The following is a 17330-nucleotide window of genomic DNA, read 5'->3' as shown; positions in this document are numbered from 1 at the left end:
TTTGCCTCTTTTTAAAAGTTGTAAGTTGCTAGCCTGTCAGGACAAATACAAAATGTGAGGTCCCGTTCCAGCCAATAAAAACCGGACACAGCAGTAGGATAGATGCATCAGGTTATAAATGACCCTATCTCCTTTGCTTGGTATACCTTCATGGCAAAACTGCTGGCAAGTGTACCCTTTCTGCAGAAGATATAAATGGCCTTGCTGAGAAAATTAAATTTATGTTCAAATGCTATGTCTTTACGGCACCGAGGAATAAGCATTTCTATTTTTTTTTTTTTTTGAGATGGAGTCTCTCTCTGTCTCCCAGGCTGCAGTACAGTGAAGCGATCTCGGTTCACTGCAAGCTCTGCCTCCCGGGTTCACCCTCTTCTTCTGCCTCAGCCTCCCAAGTAGCTGGGACTACAGGCACCCGCTACCATGCCTGGCTAATTTTTTGTATTTTTAGTAGAGATGGGGCTTCACCGTGTTAGCCAGGATGGTCTCGATCTCCTGACCTTGTGCTCCACCCGCCTCGGCCTCCCAAAGTGCTGGGATTACAGGTGTGAGCCATCGCGCCTGGCCGGAACAAGCATTTCTAACAAACATATAAGGCCAGCTGTATGCTTTTTGTTACATATCTTCTGTGATATAGAAGCAAACAAGAAAGTTTTGAAAACAAGACAGTTGTTAGCACACCTGCATACATGTGAATGCATGGAATACATTCCTGTGGTTTGAGTACTTTTGGTTGCCTAAAAATCACATGCATGGGCAGATGTTTAAAAAATTGTACATTAAATATGCTACTATAACTTACAACAGAAGATTATATAAGCTGCATTTTCCAAAGTGGCTGAATTTGACAGGAGAGACAACTAGTTCTGATTTTATTCTGTTTAATCCCACAACCAGACTAGTCCTTCTGTTGAACTGATAAGGAAGATTGTGAAATTGAGTCATTCTCTTGATTTCTGTAGTGCCTCTTCTTTTTTGTATCCTAAGTATGAAAATGGGTTACTTCAGGGGCAAATGTATTTCACATGAAGACAACTTTACTTTTAGTGTGCTTTGGATTAGAGTGAATGTGGTGTCAGAAAAAGAAAATTCAGTTCTGATACTAACAGTTTACTAACAGTTTTATTCTGATACTCCCACCCCACAGTTTAAGGGCTCAGTCTTGCAAGACCGCCCTCACTTCAGGCAGCAGCTACTATGCAGTGCCTAGGCTACCTACACCTCTGCCCGGTAGACTACGAATTTTGGGATTCCCATGGCCCTCCTTAGGTTTGATTATTAGGTAGAATGACTCACAGAACTCAGGAAGACATTTTGCTTACCTTTATGCCTTTGTCGTAAAGGATACAACTCACGAACAGCCAAATGGAAGAGATATATAGGGCATGGTTGTGGGTGGGGAGGGCTTCAAGTGTTGCCCTCCCAGGACCTGTTTTCCCCTCACCTTGAAATGTTCACAGACCTGGAAGCGCTCCAAATCTCCTGTTCTGGAGTTTTCATAGAGCTCAGTTTCCAGCCCTCCTCCCCTCTCTGGAGGTTGTGCATGGGGCTGAAAGTTACATCCCTCTAGTCACTTTGTCTTTCTGGTGACCAGCCCCATCCTGAGGATTCCTCGCATGCCTTCCACTGCCACCGTCACTTTGTTAACATAAATTCAGGTGTGAATTTGTTATGAAAAACAAAAGTCACTCATCACTCAGGAAATTCCTAGGGATTTTAGGAGCTCTCTGCTAGGAACTGGGGACAGATACTAAATATTGCCACAGTGTATTACCAAAAATCTGGCTTGCCTTTTATTCACAGTTAGTATTAATCTTGACATAGTTTTATAAGGGGTGTAATCTGATTGAGAACATAAGTTTTTTGTAAAACTTATTAGCAAGTATTTAATCTCAGATCTTAAGATTGCTGTATGTGCCTAGAATGAACGGGCACGGGAAAATAGGGCATTTGTAGCTGGGAGTCTCCCCTTCCTCCATAAAGATCGTTTGCTCGGGGATTGTCTGGTGGAGTTTAGATGGCAGCCAGCCAATCATAATGATACCATAGAGAGGGTTCCATAGCCTTTTAAAAGCTATAGCGCATGGACTTAAAATTTCAGGCACTGTAGCTCTGAGGTTCTCAAAGGATATTAGGATTCCCCTAGTGTTAAGAACCTAGAAGAGGGCCAGTTGTGGTGGCTCGCGCCTATAATCCCAGCACTTGGGAGGCCAAGGCGGGTGGATCACCTGAGGTCAGGATTTCGAGACCAGCCTGGCCAACATGGCGAAACCCAGTCTCTACTAAAAAAAAGTACAAAAATTAGCCACACGTGGTGGCGCATGCCTGTAGTCCCAGCTACTTGGGAGGCTAAGGCAGTAGAATTGCTTGAACCCAGGAGGCGGAGGTTGCAGTGAGCTGAGATCGCGCCATTGCACTCCAGCCTGGGTGACAGAGCAAGACTCTTGTCTCCAAAAGAAAAAAAGAAAAGAGAAAAATAAAAAACCTGGAAGATACGGGTATTGGAGGAGTAGATGACAGGAAGGAAAGAAGGAAGATATACCTTATTTCACAATTTTATTTCCTTATGATTGGCAGAATCATTTTAAAAAAGATTTGAGACAGGGTCTTGCTCTGTCACCCAGGCTGGAGGGCAGTGGCACAGTCATAGCCAACTGCAGCCTTGGACTCAAGCAATCCTCCCACCTCAGCTTCCCTGATAACTGGGACTACAGGTGTGTGCCACTTCACCCAGCTAATTTTTTATTTTTGTAGAGATGGGGTCTCACTCTGTTTCCCAGGCTGGTCCCACACTCCTGGGTTCAAGCAGTCTCCCCACCTTGTCTTCCCAAAGTGCTGGGATTAGAGGTGTGAGCCACCATACCTGACCCTACAAAATCATTTTTTATGCTGTAAGTTGCCCAACTCCAATTCTAAGTTGTGGTACATATGAACTTCACTGTTAAAAAGAGGTAGGATTCAGTTATTGGTGCAAAATAACTTTTCTTTCTTTGTTTTTTTCTTTGTTTTTGTTTTTGGTTTTTTTTTTTTTTTTTTTTTTTTTTTTTTTTTTTTTTTTTTGAGACCATTCTGTCGCCCAGGCTGGAGTGCAATGGCGCTATCTTGGCTCACTGCAGTGCACCTCCACCTGCCGAGTTGAAGCGATTCTCCTGCCTCAGGCTTCTGAGTAGCCGGGACTACAGGCGTGTGCCACCACGCCCAGCTAGTTTTTTGTATTTTTAGTAGAGATGGGGTTTCACGGTGTTGGCTGGAATGGTCTCCATCTCCTGACTTTGTGATCTGCCTGCCTCGGCCTCCCAGAGTGCTGGGATTACAGGTGTGAGGCACTGCGCTCGGCGCAGAATAAATTTTCTGGTTAGCAGAATGGTAATTGTTTCTATGTGGCCTCTTTTCTGCCATAGAGGTTTGACATTATTTCAATAGGAAATTAACGTAGGGTATATGAACATGTCTGGCCTATATATATTGCAAAACCCAAAGTCTCTCCCATGATTGCTCCCTTTACCCACCCCAATTTGTGGAGTATCTGGTGACATTTAAAAAAAAAAAAAAATAAATAAATAAATAGAGGCCAGGTCTTACTATGTTGCCCAGGCTGGTCTTGAGCTCCTGAGCTCAAGTGATCTTCCCACTTTGGCCTCCGAAAGTGCAAAGATTATAGGTGAGCCACTGTGCTGTTTAATATGTGTGTTAAAGGGCAAAACTACAACAAATTTAAATCTCCCTTGGCTTTATTACGATTTTAGAATTCGGCAATGCTTCATTCCACAAAACAGAGTAAGTGTTCGAAGGAACTGAGCACAAGAGGTTGGCTTAATAGACAGAAGAGCTGAGAAAAGGGGAAGCAAAGAACAAAGGGCCTATTAGTTGTTTCAAAGCTACCTTTCTTGTAAGGCAGGGACAGGGAGAAGATAGAACAATAGAAAAATAACTGATTAGTTAATATCAGGTTACTTCAGGCTGCTTTTTTTGTGTAAGGATTAAAGCAGAGGGAACTTCATTATCATTCCAATTGAAGATTGAAAGTGGCCTGTTTGGAAAACTGGCTGTCATCTCTCCTGTTTCTCAGAAGGCCAGGTAACAACTAAATTTAAGTTTAGTGATGTGAAACTTTAGCATGAGTGACTCCATTTTGATTTTTAGTCTGGTCACTTGGGGCCTAGTGCAGGAGATTAGTCTACTACGGTAGCCTCCTATAGTTTTATTTAACACATGAAACAATTATTAATACATGCCAAATGCTTTGCAGAATAGTCTTAATTAGAACTTGACTCTGAAATGACCATCTTTGTAATGGTAACTCTACATTTGACTACATTTGTACTGAGAACAATTAGTATAATTGTCCCTTGATATCACAGGGGATTGATTCCAGAGCTCTCCAAGGATACAGCAATCCTGGAACGCTCAAGTTTCTTATATAAAATGTCATAGTACAGTTAGCCGTCTGTATCTTTGGGTTCTGCATCTGTGTAGATGGAAGGCTGACTGTACTGTAATTATCTTGGAGATAAAAGGTGTTACGAGTTTCTAAGAAGTTTGCGAATTGTTGCTGTTTTAAAATTCCTTATATTGACTTAAAGGTACCATTAGTTGTTGAAGACTAATAATTAACATTTACTAAGCATGTACTGTATGCCAAGCACTGTTGCAAGTTCTTTACATGTATTATCTTAGTTTACCTTATGAGAAAGGTAGTACTGTTTTCATTTTTAGAGAAGGGGAAACCAAGCTACACAGAGGATGAATAACACAGAGGTTGAATAGCTAGAGTGTGGTTGGTAGAGCCACTTTGACTCCAGAACCCAGGCTTAACAGGGGACTCACAACCAACCAGTTTGTAACAAATTGCTGAGCAGTCAGGTTGAGAAGTCTAAGAAGTGGAAGATTTGTAGATAAATAGAAAGGGGAAGAGAAAGGCTTATCTTACTCCCTTCTCCCAATGAAATTCAGTAGTTATGTGCAGGGTGAAAAACAGGAAATGAGCTTGGCCCCTGTTTTTTGCTTCCTCTTTATTTTTGCTTTCCTCTTTGCATTGCTGGTAACTCATGGATATATACTCATCACTCCAGTAGCACTGATTATATTGGTTTTGATTAATGTCACTTCTCAGTGTAGTGTAATGTAATGTTTAGTAAGAGCAGGGACTTGAGGTTGGGCACTGTGGCTCACACCTATAATCCTAGCACTTTGGAGGGCCCAGGCAGTTGGATTAGTTGAGGTCAGGAGTTCAAGACCAGCCTGGCCAACATGGTGAAACCCTGTCTCTATTAAAAATACAAAAATTATCCAGTTGTGGTGGCGGGCGCCTGTAATCCCAGCTGCCCTGGAGGCTGAGGCAGGAGAATCGCTTGAACCAGGGAGGCAGAGATTCCAGTGAGCAGAGATCACGCCACTGCACTCCAGCCTGGGCCATAGAGTGAGACTCTTGTCTCTCTCTCTCTCTCACTGCCCTCCAGCTTGGGCCATAAAATGAGAGTCTCTCTCTCTCTGTCACTCTCACACACACACACACACACACACACACACACACACACACGCGCGCACGCGCAAAAACAAAACAAAAAAACAAGCAGGGACTTGAGAGTCAGACTGCTTGGGTTTAAATTACAGTTCTACCACTTACTGGCTGAATAGCCTTGGCTTGCTTACTTGCTGAGCTTCACTCTTCTTGCTTGTAAAATAGGGATAATATAGCACATCATAGGCTTTTTGGGAGGATGAAATGTGTGAATATGTGTAACATGTTTTGAACAGTACATGGCACTTAGTAAATGCTGTGTAAGTGTTTGCTGCTTACTATTATTTGAGAGTGCTTTTAGAGTTAACCAGTAGTTGATCTTAGGGATCAGGGTTGTTAACCTTTAATGCTGTATTAGTATGGGTGCTTCTTAGTGCATAAAAAGGAAAGGAGAAGGAAAAAAGAGATATAAAAGGAGGTTGAATAAAGAAAGATAAATATGGCTGGCTGCAGTGGCTCATGCATGTAATCCCAGCACTTTGGGACTTTGGGAGGCCAAGGTGAGTGGATTGCTTGAGCCAAGGAATTCAAGACCAGCCTGGGTAACAGTGAGACCCCATCTCTTAAAAAAACCCAAACCAAAACCAGTACAAAACAAAAACCCAGCCAGGCATGGTGGCATGTGTCTGTGGTTCCAGCTACTTGGGAGGCCAAGGTGGGAGGATTGCTTGAGTCTGGGAGGTGGAGGTTGCAGTGAGCTGAGGTTGTGCCATTGCACTCCAGCTTAGGGTATGGGAGTAAAACCCTGTTTAAAAAAAGAAAAATATACTGCAGATAATTTTGATGAGGAATGGGAGAGTGTGTATTTCCTGTAGGTTACTCACACTAGTGTAATTTCGTGTTCTTCTGTTTCGTGATTTTTGCATCCTTTCAACAACTTGCAGTGTGCCAGTCTAGAAGTGCTCAGTGCTAGAAGTATAGTGGTGCTTGAGGTACTATAGGTTCATTTACAGAGATGTTAATAGGCATTTATAAATTGTCATGATTAATTGTTGTGAATGGTGCTATAGGAGCATGGTGGCATCTGACCAAGAGTTAGGTGGTTCTGTATTTTTATGTTTAATTAAACCCTTTTAGGATTATAATTTAAATTAATTTACATATAAATCTTAAAATTTAGGTATATATAGGTATATATTAGGTATATATTGGTATTTCTTTTTATTCTTTCAGAAAACTGTTAAAGTATTTCATTGAATCTAAGATTCCAATTTCATAGAAGTCAAAATGTGGGGGAAAAATGGCTGACAATGATTGTAAGAGACTCAATAAAGATACATTCTGACTTTAGAGATGTTTAAATGAAAAAAAGCTTCTCAAATTAATGACTCTTTGGTACTTGTAATTGATAGCTTCTTAAAATTGAGGAGGACTCGAATAAGAGAAGCTGTAGTATCTGTTTATAAGTCAGTATGCTTTAGAGCAATCTGACTTTTCATTATAAAAATGTAGGTTTTGGACTAGGCATTCTGGTGCTAAAACAGCTGCTGAGGCCAGCAATCACCCTGTTCTTCGTTCAGTTCCTCACGTTACTCATATAATTCGTGTGAGGCTCTGCTGCTTGTTGGTCAGAGCCTGAGTAAGGCTGAGTAAGGCTGGATGATGAACCATTCTTTAAAGCGGTGGCCTTTGTATTGCAGTCTAGTTCACATACATGCATACATACAGGTGTGTGTGCATGTGTAACCGAAGAAAAGCTTTCACAAAATAATATTTAGTACAGTATGTGGAATTTTCTCTGATACAGCCTCTTCTTTTTCATTATAAAAATAAATTTGCTGTTTATCACACCAGTTGGGACCTTCTAAAATAACACAGGAAGTTGAAACAGCCAGGGATCAGAAACTTAGAAATGAACCTTATTATTGTAACTTATAGCAAGTCATTGTTTCTCTTACTGGGTTCTTTTAGCCATAATAATTGTGCTAGTTCTTTTCTTGATCTGAGTGCCTTAACCTGTTGCTAAGTGAGGAAAAAAAAAATAAATATATAAGCATAAATAAACAAATGTCTTTAATCTTTTTGCAGGTCAACGTCAGATTTGAAATATTTAAGGTGGATACAAAACTATTTCAGCAATGCAGACAATTAAGTGTGTTGTTGTGGGCGATGGTGCTGTTGGTAAAACATGTCTCCTGATATCCTACACAACAAACAAATTTCCATCGGAATATGTACCAACTGTAAGTATAAAGGCTTCTTTCTGTTAGTAAAATGTAAAATTTGATACCCTTTTGAAAATTCTTTCTCTGTGTGTACTGAATTTTTTTCTGTTTTCTGCCTTTGTTTCCTGTTTTTAAAGATCTTGACTTCTCATGGGTAAATTATATACACTTTAAAATTAAACAGCTGAAAAATCAGTGGAAAGTCAGAAGGGGTGACACAAGGGTTTACAAGAAGTGCTGGGAGGCAAAACTCCAGTAGACAAGATTCTAACGAGTGGTGATCTCAATTTGGTGAAGTATGCCCTACATCTTGGAATGAGGTGACTTTTTTTTTTTTGGATATTTTGGCCAGTTATTGAACAGTACTTGGAGGTCTCCTGGGATACCATTTGGGGTCCTGTAACTTGAGAGAAAGTTGTATGTGTCTCCACTTTTCTTGTGGAACTATTCTCTTAGCAGTAATGGAGCTCCAAACTGGTTGTTAGGGGCAGAGAAGAGAAGACCTGTTATGTTATGAGAATACCAACAGAAACCTTTGGGGGTCACCCCCCACAACCGTTTGTTTTTTTTTTTTTTTTTGGTTTTTTTTTTTTTTTTGGAGACGGAGTCTCTGTCGCCCCTTCTATCTGGAGTGCAGTAGTGCGATCTTGGCTTGCTGCACCCTCCGCTTCCTGGGTTCAGGCGATTCTCCTGCCTCAGCCTTCTGAGTAGCTGGGATTACAGGTGCCCACCACCACGCCCAGCTAATTTTTGTATTTTTAGTAGAAACAGGGTTTCACCATGTTGGCCAGGCTGGTCTAGAACTCCTGACCTCAAATGATCCACCCGCCTCGACCTCCCAAAGTGCTGGGATTACAGGCGTGAACCACCATGCCCCACCCCACAGCTGTTTTTTAAATCAACTCTTTGGAATGGGAGAAGGAAGGTGGGAATAACAAAAATATTGAAGTGAGAGAGAGAGAGACAAGAGTTCGAGTAACACTCATTTGTGAAAGGTAGTGAGACGCTGTCTCAAAAATAAGTAAAGTTGTTTATTTTGAAGGGGGGAGAATTTGAAGGTATTATTAAACACTAAAATCACATTGATATTTTGAATTGACCCATTTGGAGACAAGATAAATGGAAGACGTTGTGAGGTTCAGTGGACTTACAGGGGACGTTTAGAGGTACATGAATCTTGTTTCAGAGTGAGGACAGCTATCAGAGTTTTTCTGTTTTAGTTTCCATTGAAGTTATTTAACTTGTAAACATAATTTCTGAGTCTTTTATGACTTTGATCTTCTGGTGGTGTATTTTAAGTGGGCTTGTGGGTTTTTTATATGTATGTTTGTGTGTACATCTCTGGAAAAGTGATAGGGTGGAAGGAAGAGTAGTAGAATAAAATTTTAAATGAGCCGATTTAGGTAAATGAATGGACCATGAGGCACAAATAATGTTCTCATGGTACCTGTTGAAGTTAATATGGAAATGGATTTGGTGTAAAATGCATTTTAGTTCCCATCTATAAATTGGAGCTTGCCGTTTCTAGAGTAATAGAAATTCAGAGTTGGATGGGACAATACATATTGTCTTATCCATCTCTTACGGATGAGAGTACTCAGGCCCAATTTAGGGATGAGACTTAGAAGTCTGACTTTAATTACTTAGTGTAATTATACTAGGGAAAGTAGACTTTGGAATGGAAGCCAGCTTTTCTGATTCTTAGTCTGGTTTTGGATATGAACAATCCAGTAAAGGAGGGTTGTTTTTGAGTCTCTTAAGTGCGATTTAAGAAAGTTATGTGTTTGGTTTGAGAGCTTAATCACGTTCATTCGATTACTTTGTTCTTGTTTTTAAGAACGGACTTTCCTTTGTCATCTCCCTCAGGCCCTTGCTTCTCTTCTTCTTTACATTTAAATAAGCTCTTGAGCAATCTGTTAAAACATAAATCAGAACATCAGAGTAGGTACCCAAAGGTTAAGTAGGGCTGGTCTTAAAATGTGGCATTCTTCTCCTAGTTGGAAAGCTTTGCTTTTCTTTTTATATATATCATTTAATTTTTGAATTTTTATTGTAAATTGACAGATTATAGTTGTATATGAAAGCATTGCTTTTCTATTGTAAGTTAATTCTAAAGACTCCAGAATTTGTGTTGGGTCTTTTCCCATTTAGCGTTGTTAAACCTCCCATTTTCACAAATAACTTAGTACAGCCAATATTAGCGTATGCTGTACTGAATTTGATAAGGGTTTTATGGTCTATTTACATACTAAGCATCTTGTTACAGAAGATGTCTCACGTCATGCAGTTTGTGCCCAATAACGTGAATTCTACTCATAAAATTCCCAGCTGGCCAGTCGCAGTGGCTCACACCTGTAATGCCAGGACTTTGGGAGGCTGAGGCAGGTGGATCATGAGGTCAGGAATTTGAGACCAGCCTGGCCAACATAGTGAAACCCCGTCTCTAAAATTTTCTCTAAAAATACAAAAATTAGCTGGGTGTGGTGGCATGCACCTGTAGTCCCAGCTACTCAGGAGGCTTAGATGGAGAATCGCTTGATCCCGGGAGGCAGAGGTTGCAGTGAGCTGAGACCATGCCATTGCACTCCAGCCTGGGTGACTCAGTGAGACTCTGTCTCAAAAAAAAAAAAAAAAAAAAAAAAATTCCCAGCAAATAATCTGTCAGCCTTTTCTTGGACACTTTGAGTACTTTGAGGGAACCGTTATTTCTCTCAAATGGGCTTGTTTGTAACAAGGCTTATCTTTTCTAGGACTCTGAAAGGAAGAAAGGTCATGGATCTAGGAGATTTTATTTCTAGGTGAAAAGAAAATGGTCTATGAAGAAATAATTTCTTAGGAATCAGATTGAATGTTGAGGTAGACCACTGTCTCAAAAGTTTCAGACTTGAATAGGTTCATTTTGTGTAGCTAGAGGACTCTGCTCCTGTGACACCTCTAAGCCTTCTCTGGCTCTTTATCCAGGCTGCTGTGGTAGAGCAGAAATCTCAGAACACATCCTTTGTCTTTTTCCAGGAACCATTTAGCTCACACAGGGTACTTGGTTGGCAAGATTGGTTATATAAGGATGATGAATGGACTAAGGGACGATTAAGTCTTAGCAAGGAAACACTGCCTTAGCTTAAGAGTTGTTCTGTCCCGTTTTAGCTCTCTCCTTGCACACTAACAGTGTTGTATTTTTTTGTTTTTAGGTTTTTGACAACTATGCAGTCACAGTTATGATTGGTGGAGAACCATATACTCTTGGACTTTTTGATACTGCAGGTGAAAACTTAATGTCTTTTATACTGTTTTGATTTTTAACAGTTGCTAGTTGTCTGTCTCTTGTGGACATTTTGAGAAACTAGCACATGAGCAGAGTACGTGCCTTTTGTTATTAGTTAGCAGGATTGAATATAATGATCGTCGATGCTTGACCAAGAAGCAGTCCCAGACCTGGATTGGCAAATAGGAGTTTGGAGTACCCTGGGTGAACAGTGTAGTAGATGAAGTAGAGTGAGACTAGAGTGCATTATACAAGCTCCAAACTGAACTAAAATCCTGATGTGTGCACCTTGCAGAGAATTGGGGACTGTATTAGTGGTTGGGGAGGGACTAAGGGAATGAATTCATAGGAATCATGCCCACTGATTCTCTCCCTTCACCCCTACCTGCTCCGTTTTAAAGCCTAGAGTTTACTAAATATGCCTAAGGTTGTAAGGTCGTAAGCCATTTATAGTATTATCACTCTCTGATATCTGAAGGCGTATTCAATTTATGTGTCTAATAACATGTTTAGTTTCTTACGATAGCTTATTTATTTTAAACTGTATCTGAAAATAATTTGAGAGTGAACTGTTACCTGCTCACAGTATTGACATTTGTCAACTATCCAAATTGTAAGAACAAATTACTTTCTTCCTCAAATGTACCTAATTCCTCAGTGCTATTTCTTGTTTTCAAGAGTGGCTGCACATCTTAATTTCTGACTTTTCTCTATGTGCCGTCTTATTATCAGCTCAGTTTGCCAGAGGAAAGTCTCAGAAAGATGTTCTTTAGAATATCTTTAGAATGTAGGCATTCTAAACTTTCTGCTTTGTTTGAGTTACTCTTTGTTACTGTTTCCAAGCTAACTTGTTGCTCTCATGGAATCTGTTGTACTGTGTACCATGAGGAACTATTTGGATTTAATTGAGAACATGAAATGGAGAGACAATAAAGTTTAGAGAAAATTTTAATACATTAAAATTATAAAAGTAATTGTATATTAAACTTGGAAAATAGAGAAAACAGTGACCCATAATCTCTTGATAAATGAGGAATTTTCTTCTGTGTTCATTTGTGTCCAAAGGCACAGAGAAAAGTTTTTTTTGTTGTTGTTGAGACCGAGTTTTGCTCTTGTTGCCCAGGCTGGAGTGCAGTGGTGTAATCTCGGCTCACCGCAACCTCAACCTCCTGTGATTCTTCTGCCTCACCCTCCCGAGTAGCTGGGATTACAGGCGTGCGCCACCACACCCGGCTAATTTTTTTGTATTTTAGGAGAGATGGGGTTTCTCCATGTTGGTCAGGCTGGTCTCGAACTTCTGACCTCAGGTGATCCGCCCGCCTCAGTCTCCCAAAGTGCTGGGATTACAGGTGTGAATCACCATGCCTGGTGAGAAAATATAATTTATGGCTACTTGTGGTTGAAAATTAATATTTTCAGATTTCAAAGTTTATTTTTTGTAAGCCTTTACATTTTCTGGTGAGTACTTTTTAAAGCTTTATTGATGTGTAGCACAATAAAAATCAATTTAAGGCCAAGTATGGTAGCTGACACCTGTAATCACAGCACTTTGGGAGGCTGAGACAGGCAGTTCACCTGAGGTCAGGAGTTTGAGACCAGCCTGGCCAGTATGGTGTAACCCCATCTCTACTAAAAATACAAAAATTAGCCGAATGTAGTGGTGTATGCCTGTTAAGTCCCAGCTACTTGGGAAGCTGAGACAGGAGAATTGCTTGAACCCAAGGGGGCGGAGGTTGCAGTGAGCCGAGATTCTGCCACTGCCCTCCAGCCTGGGTGACAGAGTGAGACTCCATCTTTAAAAAAAAAAAGAAAATCGTTTTAAGTGTTTGGTGTGATGCATTTTGCTGACCCTGTACCATAATAACATGTGTAACATTTTTATCACCCCTCAAATTTTCCATGGTGAGTCCTTTTACCATTGAATGGTCTTGGCACCCTTATCAAAAATTATTTGACCAGATATGTGAGTGTTTATTTCTGGGTTCCCTTTTGCCGTCAGCCCTGTCCCTTGACCTGGTTCCGGGCAACCACTGATCTGCTTTCTTTGTTTCCACTGTTTTGCTTTTCTAGGGTTTCATATAAATGGAACCATACAATATGTAGTCTTTTGTGTTTGACTGTTTTTACTTAGCATAATGTTTGTGAGAGTTGTCCGTGTTGTGTGTATTGGTAGTTGTTTATTTTGATTGCTGAGTGATACTCTGTTCTACGAATATATCACAATTTTGTTTATCCATTAACAAGTTGATGGATGTTTGGGTTTCGGTTTTAATACTGGTGCTATGAATTGCTTCCATGTCTGAGCTCTTTTGAATAATGTTGCTATCAACATGGGTATACAAATACCTTGTTGAGATATACAAGTACCTTGTTGAGACCCTGCTTGCAGTTCTTTAGGGGTATATACCCAGAAGTGGAATTGTTGGATCATGTGGTAATTCTGTTTTTAATTTTTTTGAGGAACCTCTATATTGTTTTCCACACTGGCTGTCCTATTTTATATTCCTACCAGTAGTACGTGGGGGCTTGATATAGTCACATTCTTCTCTTTGATACTTATTTTCTGTTTTTTTTTTTTTTTTTGTAGCCATCCTAATTAGTGTGAGGTGGTATCTATTTGTGGTTTTGATTTGCATTTCCTTAATGATTAGTGATATTGAACATCTTATGGCCATATATCTTCTTTGGAGAAAGGTCTGTTTAATCAAATTTTTTGCCCATTTTTGAATTGGGATTTTTTTTTTTTTTTTTTTTTTGGTTAAGTTTTAGGAGTTCTCTGTAGATTCTAGGTATTAATCTCCTATCACATATACGATTTGCAAATATTTTTTCCTATTTTGTGGGTTGCGTTTTTATTCTGTTGATACTATCTTCTGATGTGTAAAATTTTTACAATTTCACGAAGTTTTTCTATTTTTTGGTTGGTTTGGTGTGATATCCAAACAGATTATTGCCAAGTCCAGCTGAATCTTTTGCCCTGTGTTTTCTGGGAGTTTTAAAGTTTTAGGTCTAACATTTAGACCTTTTATCCATTTTGAGTTAATTTTTGTATACAGTGTTAGGTAAGATTCCATCTTTGTCTTTTGCATGTGAATATGTCATTTTCTCAGCACCATCAGAGTCCTTTTACCACTGAATGGTCTTGGCACCCTTATCAAAAATTATTTGACCTAGGCTAGGCATGGTGGCTCACACCTGTAATCCTAGCACTTTGGGAGGCAGAGGTGGGCAGATCACCTGAGGTCAGAAGTTTAAGACCAGCCTGGCCAACATGGTGAAACCCCATCTCTACTAAGAATACAAAAATTGGCCTGGCGTAGTGGTGTGTGCCTGTAGTCCCAGCTACTCAGGAGGCAGAGACAGGAGAATCTCTTGAACTGGGGAGGCGGAGGTTGTAGTGAGCCGAGATTGTGCCACTGCACTCCAGCATGGGTGATAAGAGAGAGTGAGACTCTGTCTAAAAAAGAAAAAAAAAATTATTTGCCCATATATGTAAGGGTTTATTTCTGGGTTCTCTAGTCTATTCCACTGTCTTATATATCTCCCTATGCCAATACCACACTGTTTTGATTGTTGTAGCCTTGTACTAAGTTTTGAGATCAGGATGTGGGAGTCCTTCAGCTTTATTCTTCTTTTTCAAGATTGTTTTGGCTATTTGGGATCCCTTGCTGGGATTTTGATAGGGATTGCATTGAATCTGTAGGTTGCTTTGGATAATGTTGACATGTCAACAATATTAAGTCTTCCAATTCATGAACGTGGGATGTGTTTCCATTTATTTGTCTTCTTTAATTTCTTTCAGCAGTTTTGAAATTTTTGTTGTCCAAGTCTTTTGCCTCTGATTAAGTTAATTCCAAGTATTTTTATTTTTTTGAGTATCCATTAATTCTTGCTAAATTCTTGCTAAATTTTTTTTCTAGGCTTTATCAGTTTCAGATACTGGTCTTACATACACGCATTAACTAAATATGTGAACCTGTGTTTGTAGTCACGATGGGCAGTGGGTTTTGTCATCTGGGTTTCACTGAGATGACACAGTGAAATTTAGATGATTTCACTGTAATTGTTTCTTTACCGTATCTGAGATGGAGTCTCGCTCTGTTGCCCAGACTGGAGTACCGTGACGCCATCTTGGCTCACTGCAACCTCCGCCTTCTGGATTCACGCAATTCTTCTGCCTCAGCCTCCCAAGTAGCTGGGATTACAGACGTGCAGCATCACACCCAGCTAATTTTTATATTTTTAGTAGAGATGGGGCTTCACCCTGTTGGCCAGGCTGGTCTCGAACTCCTGACCTAGGGTGATCAGCCTGTCTTGGCCTCCCAGAGTGCTGGGATTACAAGGATTGATTTTTAACCATTTCTGTAGCAAGAGTTTATTATTACATTTATTACTGGGTTTCTAATGGACCCCAAGATTGAACACTGCAAACTAGTAGTAAAAGCAAATAACATAATAGTAAATTCATTGCTGTTCTGAGTGCTTGAAGTTTGTAGAATTAGCTGATTGAGAATATTGCTTACATATTATATTATAAAGCCATACATTTTATTAGATAAGTAAGTTGCTTTTTGAGTAATGACTAGCATACTTGTAACGCTTTGAGGACATCAAGATTCAGTTGCTGAATTCTCTCCAATATTTTTCCTTTTTCTAGGGCAAGAGGATTATGACAGATTACGACCGCTGAGTTATCCACAAACAGATGTATTTCTAGTCTGTTTTTCAGTGGTCTCTCCATCTTCATTTGAAAATGTGAAAGAAAAGGTAAGCTGATCAGGTATTCTTGCCCTAAGAAGGTCATCTCAGAATTTCTACTGACCTGTTATAAATAGCATTAGAGGCTTGTTGAATAACAAAGGTGTATTTTAAAATACCTTTTTGTAGTGGGTGCCTGAGATAACTCACCACTGTCCAAAGACTCCTTTCTTGCTTGTTGGGACTCAAATTGATCTCAGAGATGACCCCTCTACTATTGAGAAACTTGCCAAGAACAAACAGAAGCCTATCACTCCAGAGACTGCTGAAAAGCTGGCCCGTGACCTGAAGGCTGTCAAGTATGTGGAGTGTTCTGCACTTACACAGGTAAGGATGACATGAAACCGCTTGCATATTTATGGTCAAGTCATTTATTAGAGCATTAGGATATAGGAGTTTAACAGTGATCAGCAGTGCTCAAAGATGCCCAGCAAGAATATGAACAGCTTCATATTGTATATTCTTTTGTTGAAGGCCTCTGCGTTTTTTGGAGAACATTATTACTAAACTCCTTGTGTTGGTAAGGTCTCGTGTTGTACTGAATGATTTGTAGTGGTCAGGGTTGTGTGAAAACAAAAATCTTACAGGAAAGGTTCAGATAAGCACAGACTTGCAAGAGTGGATATGAATGATTTTTTTTTTTCTAGGCACTTAAATTTTCATCTAAATATGTCTGATCTTTTCTTGCCAATTCAGACAATTGATATTATACTGTTTCTTGGGCAGTTCAACCAGGATAGGGAATTAGTCATAATAATTGAGACTTTCATGTCAAAGAAGGCAGCCATGGCTGTTTCTGCCACAGTTCTCAAGTATGCTTTATATAGTGTCTGTATTCCTAGGTTTTTGGAAGTATTCCTTCCTCATGCATTCTGACCATTTTTGAGTGATGTAATTGGAACTCCTTTTGTAGTTTGATGGGAAACTCAGATTTTGAAGATAGGGAGCAGTGTTAGGGTATTTGGAAGGGACTTGTAACTGATGCGTATGGTTTAAACTTTTTCACCTTCATGATATCGCTGATTCCGTCCTTTGAGTACTGTTCTGGAGGCAAAGGAAAAAATTATGGAAATAATTAGCACAAAAGTCTTACATTCTACTGGTACTGGTGCTTTGAACTTTGAACGGTGAGCAGATATGCCTAATAGGGCAAGATTGAAGGGTGGAGATTTCTAATAATTATATTAAACTCATTATATTTATGGTTACGTTTTCAGGTGATTGTTCATTTTTATTGTGTTTCTAAAAAACACTTGGATTCTTAACTACACGTATACTAGGGTAAATGGCATATATGATTACTTATTACATATGCACTAGGTATTTAGTTTATAGGGCCTAGTGCATAATTTAATAATCAGTTTAGTACTTGGTTGGATATTTAAAGACAAAACTTTTATGCTTAACTGGGATATTCCCAGAATAACTTCGAGGCCTAATATCAGATGATTTAAATGTAATCTTCTAATCCTAGTTTTTAAAGGCAGTTTAGTGCTATTATAAAAGCAGTTATTTAGAAGTTTAGAAGATTTTATATCTTCCCATGCACAGCGCTGTTTTGAGAGTTTAAAGAAATGCCTGGTGCTTCTCTCTGTGTTTTAGTAACATTCCCAGAAAAGTATGCCTG

At 39.6% G+C, this 17330-nt stretch overlaps 1 protein-coding gene across 2 annotated transcripts in view; it reads left to right on the top strand.

Annotated features, from left to right (window-relative positions):
* Positions 1-17330, top strand: part of CDC42 (cell division cycle 42) — a 39817-nt gene that overhangs the window by 18236 nt on the left and 4251 nt on the right. For both annotated transcript variants that reach the window (XM_007980118.3, XM_007980119.3), the window contains exons 2-5: positions 7547-7701; positions 10872-10944; positions 15603-15712; positions 15833-16030. In XM_007980118.3, coding sequence (XP_007978309.1) covers positions 7597-7701; positions 10872-10944; positions 15603-15712; positions 15833-16030 — 486 coding nt within the window. In that variant the 5' untranslated portion in view covers positions 7547-7596. The remainder of the gene's footprint in view (positions 1-7546; positions 7702-10871; positions 10945-15602; positions 15713-15832; positions 16031-17330) is intronic.

The sequence above is a fragment of the Chlorocebus sabaeus genome, chromosome 20 (assembly GCF_047675955.1).
Source record: "Chlorocebus sabaeus isolate Y175 chromosome 20, mChlSab1.0.hap1, whole genome shotgun sequence".
Taxonomy (NCBI): domain Eukaryota; kingdom Metazoa; phylum Chordata; class Mammalia; order Primates; family Cercopithecidae; genus Chlorocebus; species Chlorocebus sabaeus.
Note: the sequence above shows the minus strand (reverse complement) of the source record. Positions and strands in the feature narration are given on the sequence as shown.